Consider the following 5,611-nt stretch of genomic DNA (forward strand, 5'->3'; position numbering starts at 1 on the left):
CCTAGAAAGTGAAGTTTTGTTGGCAAACATGCATGAGTCCCTGGGTGTTAAAGTATAACCAGATCTTTAATCATAAAAGAAACTTTTTTTTTTTTTAAGATTGATTTATTCATTCATTCAGAACTGGGGTACAGCCAGAGGCAGTGGGGAGCAGAACAGGCAGATTCACTAAAGTACACTGCTGAGAGGAGCAATAGATAAGATAGGAGAGGTTGGCTGTGCCGTGTGGGTCACCTCTCTGGCCCAGGATTGAATTCATGCTGCAGATAGCTTTGTAGTGCTGTGATTTAACCTGTTGTGCCATCAGGGAAGGCCCCAAAAGATACATTCTTAGTAAATTAAAAGTGTGTAATGTATTAAACTTTTGAAGATACATCTTGTTGCATCACCCATCTTTTGTTTTGCAATATATTTGATACTGTTATTTGAAGGGAAAAAATGTTTTAATCTTTAAAATCAAAGATACCAAAAAAGCAAAAGTTGAAGACCAAGGGGAATCTGAAGATGACCAGGCTCCTGAAGAAGCAGAAGATAGTGTGGAGAAGCCCGGTGACGAGGAAGAGGACAGTGAGGTGCCCAGTCTACCTCTGGGACTGACAGGTAACCACCAGGAAGTTTTACAACTACATCATCTTTAAAATGCATGCCCTTCTGGAATACAGGATTTGAAGTTCCTTTGTTGCTTTTTATGTTACACTTTGTGTCCTTTAGTTCTTCTTCTCTATTTTTTTCTTCTCTTCATTCCTAATACTGAATGTTTTGATCTGCACACAGCTTCTAGGACCCTTTGTTCCTTTGGTTTGTGAATTTTTTGAAGCTTGTTCCACCTTGTAGTAGGAAAGTCATTGGACTAAAAGTCTGCAGTGAGTTTGATCCTGGCTCAGTTACTACTGAAAGTGTGATAAAATTAACATTGCAGAGGGACATGTGCTGGGTTGGCCTCCTTTGGTATTTGTATCTTTATAAAGTCAAGCGTCTAGACTGGAGACCTCTCCCATCTACCTCCTTCTCCTATGCAGGATATTCACTAAATCCACCTTCCCTGTTTAAAACAAAAATCTAAAATCAATTGCTCCTACGCAGACACATCTAATAGTTACTGAGTTGTTTGGCTTGGATGGTTGTTTATTAAAATGCTGAGGCCCAACCCCAGAACAATTTTATTAAAATTGCATAGTTATGGCTGTGGTTGTCAGACAGGGAAGTTTTGCCTCCCAGGGGTAACCAACTCAGGCCAGTTTGTCTAGAATTTGCCCATTTTAGTGTTGAAACTCCTGCAAGCCATAAACAACCTCTGTCCCTGGCAAATCAAGAAGGGTTGGCCACTAACATTTGTGGTTGCCAGGACTGAAGACTGGCTACTGGCCTCTACAGTTCAGGAGTGCTGCAGGGCATACTATAATGTACAAGGACCACCTCACAACAAGAATTGGCCAACCCAAGACATCGTGAGTGCCAGTGTTAAATGCCTTGTTGCTGCCAGGACATGCAGGGGAGGGGAGACCCCTGGGTGATTTTGATGCCCTTTCCCTGTAAAGAACCACTCTGTTGATAAATTTTATAATCTGTCTATAGCTGACTCTTCCCACTTACTTTGGAGAATGAGAGTAGGTATTCTTTCAATAGACTTCATACTCAGAAGACAGTGGGGACCCATCCTTTGTTATTTTGTGACAGGATAGGCTCCAGACTTCATAATCAGCCATCAAGCAGTGAAGAAGCTTCAACGGTTTAAGTCGCCCTTTTAATATTACATAGTAACGGTTGTTTTAGTCTTTTCTCACTGGAAGCTTGATTCCAACCCAGAAGTGCTTTCAATAAGCAAAGCTTATTTGGGCAGCTGACTATAAACAATTAAAAGATAAATTTATTAATGATAAATTTTCTTCCCTTTAGGAGCTTTTGAGGATACCTCATTTGACTCCCTAACTAATCTTGTCAATGAGAACACTCTAAAGGCAATAAAAGAAATGGGCTTTACGAATATGACAGAAATTCAACATAAAAGTATCAAACCACTTCTGGAAGGCAGGTATGATTAACAATGATGTTTGAGCATTACGGTTTCAATCCTTAATGCTACATTAAAAGAATTAAAACATTGTTGATTTTACACTGTGTTGGATTATCTGCATTAAAGGCTTAAGTTACTGATATTTGGAGAAAGCTTACTTTTGATTTATAGCACTGTTCTTCTGAGTTATTTCTCACCCAAGTGATGGATTTCAGAGACAGAGAAGGTGGGGGCTGTGTCCTTTTTCATGTTCGTCTAAAACGTGGTAGTGCATGAAAAGTATTTCATAAATAAGTGCTGGATTAGTAGACCAAATGTCTTCTTTTTTTAATATTTAGGGATCTTCTAGCAGCTGCAAAAACAGGTAGTGGCAAAACCCTTGCCTTTCTCATCCCTGCAGTGGAACTCATTGTAAAATTGAAGTTCATGCCCAGGAATGGTAAGCCTTTGATCGGATTATTTCAGCCCTCATTTCACTAGAAGTTGAATGTGACTGTTATAGACTTGTGATGGTAGGTCAGGATTTTACAGACATGTGTTACTTTTTGTGGTTTAGGAACAGGAGTCCTTATCCTCTCACCTACTAGGGAACTGGCCATGCAGACTTTTGGTGTTCTTAAGGAGCTGATGACACACCATGTTCACACGTATGGGCTAATAATGGGTGGCAGCAACAGATCTGCTGAGGCACAGAAACTTGCCAATGGGATCAACATCATTGTGGCCACGCCAGGTCGTCTCCTGGACCATATGCAAGTAAGAGAACTCTCTTAGGAAGTACTGGACTTGTCTCATTGTTCCGGGTGAAAGAAAAACCTGACAGCTAATAGTTTTCTTTGTTTCCTGTTTTGTCAGAATACCCCAGGGTTTATGTATAAAAACCTGCAGTGTCTGGTTATTGATGAGGCTGATCGGATCTTGGATGTTGGGTTTGAAGAGGAATTAAAACAAATTATTAAACTTCTGCCAAGTAAGTAGGTGGCATGGCATGTGGTTTGTAAAAACTTTTGGGAGGAGGGCCCTCCTTGGAGGCACAAGGGATTAGAGCGCAGCACTAGGAAGCTATCTACAGCCACTGCAGCATGAGTTTGAGCCCCAGCCAGGGAGGTGACCCACATGCACAGCAGACCTCTCCTGCCTTACCCACTCCCTTCAGCAGAGTATTTCATTCCCCACTCTGTCTCTGTTGAATCCTCTCACCTCCCATATCTCTGTTCTTGTATGTACCCCAGTTCTTGTATGCATAAATAAATCTTTAAAAAAAAAACTGTTGGGAATAGGTGAGGGATATTCCTATATGAATACTAGAAATTTATACAGTAGCTATGAACTCCCCACTGCCCCCCCACCTTGGTTATAATAATTATATTAAAATTGTTTATGCTGTAATAGGCCATGATCCCATTCCTTATATGATTTGTTTTTTTAATGCTCTGTTGGCACACAGTTCACTAATGGTCTTCAACACGTTCTAAATGCACAATTTGGTATGTTTTGACATGTTTAGTCTGAAAACATCAATCAATACAGTGAACATATCCATAACACTCAAAAATTTCTTTGTGTGGCTTTTGTATTCCTTCCCTTTATTCCCATCTCTCAGTCACACTCTCTCCCAAGGGGCTGTCAGTCAGTTTTCTGTCACCTTAGATCAGTTGCATTTCCTAGAGATTTATGTGAAAGGTTTCATATTGTTTTACACTTATTGTCTGATATTTTGCTTTGCAAATTCTGTGATGATCCATCATCCATCCTGCCTCAAGTACCAGTGCTTCATTCTTCAGCAGCATCCCAGTGTGTAAAATGCTCCACCTTGTTTAGCCATTCAATTCCTAAGAGCTGCTGATTGTGATGGCTAAAGGTTTTGGCTATTACAAGTAAAGTTGCTGTGAACATTCATATGTATCACTTTTTCTGAGCGTATATTTTCTCTTGAGTAGCTAGGAATGGAGTGACGGTATATGGTTCTGACTCACGCCATTTTGCAGTGCCTTTAGCAATGTATGAAAGTGCCACTTCCTCACAGCTGCTTTGACTATTCGTCCCTTTTGCATATCTATATCAGTTTTAGAATCAGTTTGTCAGTTTATATCCCCTAAAACAGTCATCTGAGATCTTGATTAGGACTGTATTGAATAAAGATCATTGGTACAAAATGTTTATTAGTTGCTTGATCTGTGAATAAGATGAATCTCCATTGACAGCGCTTGAATTCCTCTCAACAGTGTTTTAGAGGTTTCATTGTACTGGTTTTTACACATTCATTGTCAGAATCATCCCTAATGTTTCATTTTTTTTTTACTTCAAATCATTATTTGTTGTTTTTTGTATATTGATTCTGTATCTGTTACTCAACTGGATTGTTCACTATGACATTCCAGGTAATCCACTGGATTTTCTACATAGGCAGTGGTGTCATTTGCAAATTAAAAAGTTAATAAAATGTTACTTAATGTATTTCTTACACTTGCCAGAACTTACAAAATAATACTAACTAGAAGTGGCAGAGAGATCATCTCTGCCTCATTGCTTAGCTTCAGTCTTTCACCATTAAACATGGTATCCGCTGTAGATTTTTTGTAGTTGTCCTTTATTCAGAAATAGTTGCTTAACTTTGTGGAATGCATTTTGAAATGTCCTCTAGACTTTCTGAACAGTTGGTGATACTTGTTCCTTAAATGTTTGATAGAACTCCCCACTGGAGACCTTTGGGAGTGGTATTTTCTCTGCTTAAATATTTTAAGTACATTTTCTTTAGTAGGTATAAGGTGATTCTGGTTTTCTGTTTCTTGAGTAAACTTCAGTGTCAAGGAAATTGTCCACTTCATCTAAGTTGTCAAATTTATGGACATAAAAATGATCATGATTATTTATCTTTAGTCTTTGAATATCTCTAGCAATAATACCTCTCCCATTCCTGTTGATTATCTTTGGGGCACCTGTATTTGAGAGAGAAGCAACTATGAAGAATCCCTGAAAGATTGGGTTATTTTTATATGTATCTGCTTTCAGCACGGAGACAGACCATGCTCTTTTCTGCCACACAAACTCGGAAAGTTGAAGATCTGGCTCGGATTTCTCTGAAAAAGGAGCCACTGTATGTTGGTGTTGATGATGATAAAGCTAATGCCACAGTGGATGGTCTTGAGCAGGTACTTTCTGTCAATATCTTAAATTTCAAGTATTTATTTTAGTGGATCCTTATAGTTTTTTAGGATTTCTTTGGCAGATCATCTGGAAAGAAAATGGTTTATGAACTTTTAATTAAAATATGCTAAACTTGGATTTTGAGTATCTGCTTATGTTTTTATCTCTTGAATTTTGAGAAATTTAATCAGCTGTCTTTACTCTTAATCTTAACCATTTGCCATATGGAAGGCATTATTAATACTGCTAGTTTTGGATGCAGTAGCAACAATAACAAAAGATCTTGCTATAAGATAGAAGGTGAGTTAGAAGATGGAGAAACTGATTTCAGATGTGTAGCTATAGAAGATTGGAAATGAGGTGACAAAGGTCCAGACTAGGTAGATCAAGCATAAAACTTTTAAGGTTGAATCTTTTGATGATTAAAAAATCTCTGCAGGTATTAACTTT

At 38.5% G+C, this 5,611-nt stretch overlaps 1 protein-coding gene across 1 annotated transcript in view; it reads left to right on the plus strand.

Annotated features, from left to right (window-relative positions):
• Positions 1-5,611, plus strand: part of DDX18 (DEAD (Asp-Glu-Ala-Asp) box polypeptide 18) — a 15,782-nt gene that overhangs the window by 4,429 nt on the left and 5,742 nt on the right. Inside the window, exons 3-8 of the mRNA XM_012728926.1 lie at positions 463-600; positions 1,897-2,032; positions 2,353-2,453; positions 2,571-2,770; positions 2,870-2,984; positions 5,027-5,166. Of these exons, the coding sequence (XP_012584380.1) occupies positions 463-600; positions 1,897-2,032; positions 2,353-2,453; positions 2,571-2,770; positions 2,870-2,984; positions 5,027-5,166 (830 nt within the window). The remainder of the gene's footprint in view (positions 1-462; positions 601-1,896; positions 2,033-2,352; positions 2,454-2,570; positions 2,771-2,869; positions 2,985-5,026; positions 5,167-5,611) is intronic.

This window comes from Condylura cristata, unplaced genomic scaffold, assembly GCF_000260355.1.
Source record: "Condylura cristata isolate star-nosed mole 26May11 unplaced genomic scaffold, ConCri1.0 scaffold00002, whole genome shotgun sequence".
Lineage (NCBI taxonomy): Eukaryota > Metazoa > Chordata > Mammalia > Eulipotyphla > Talpidae > Condylura > Condylura cristata.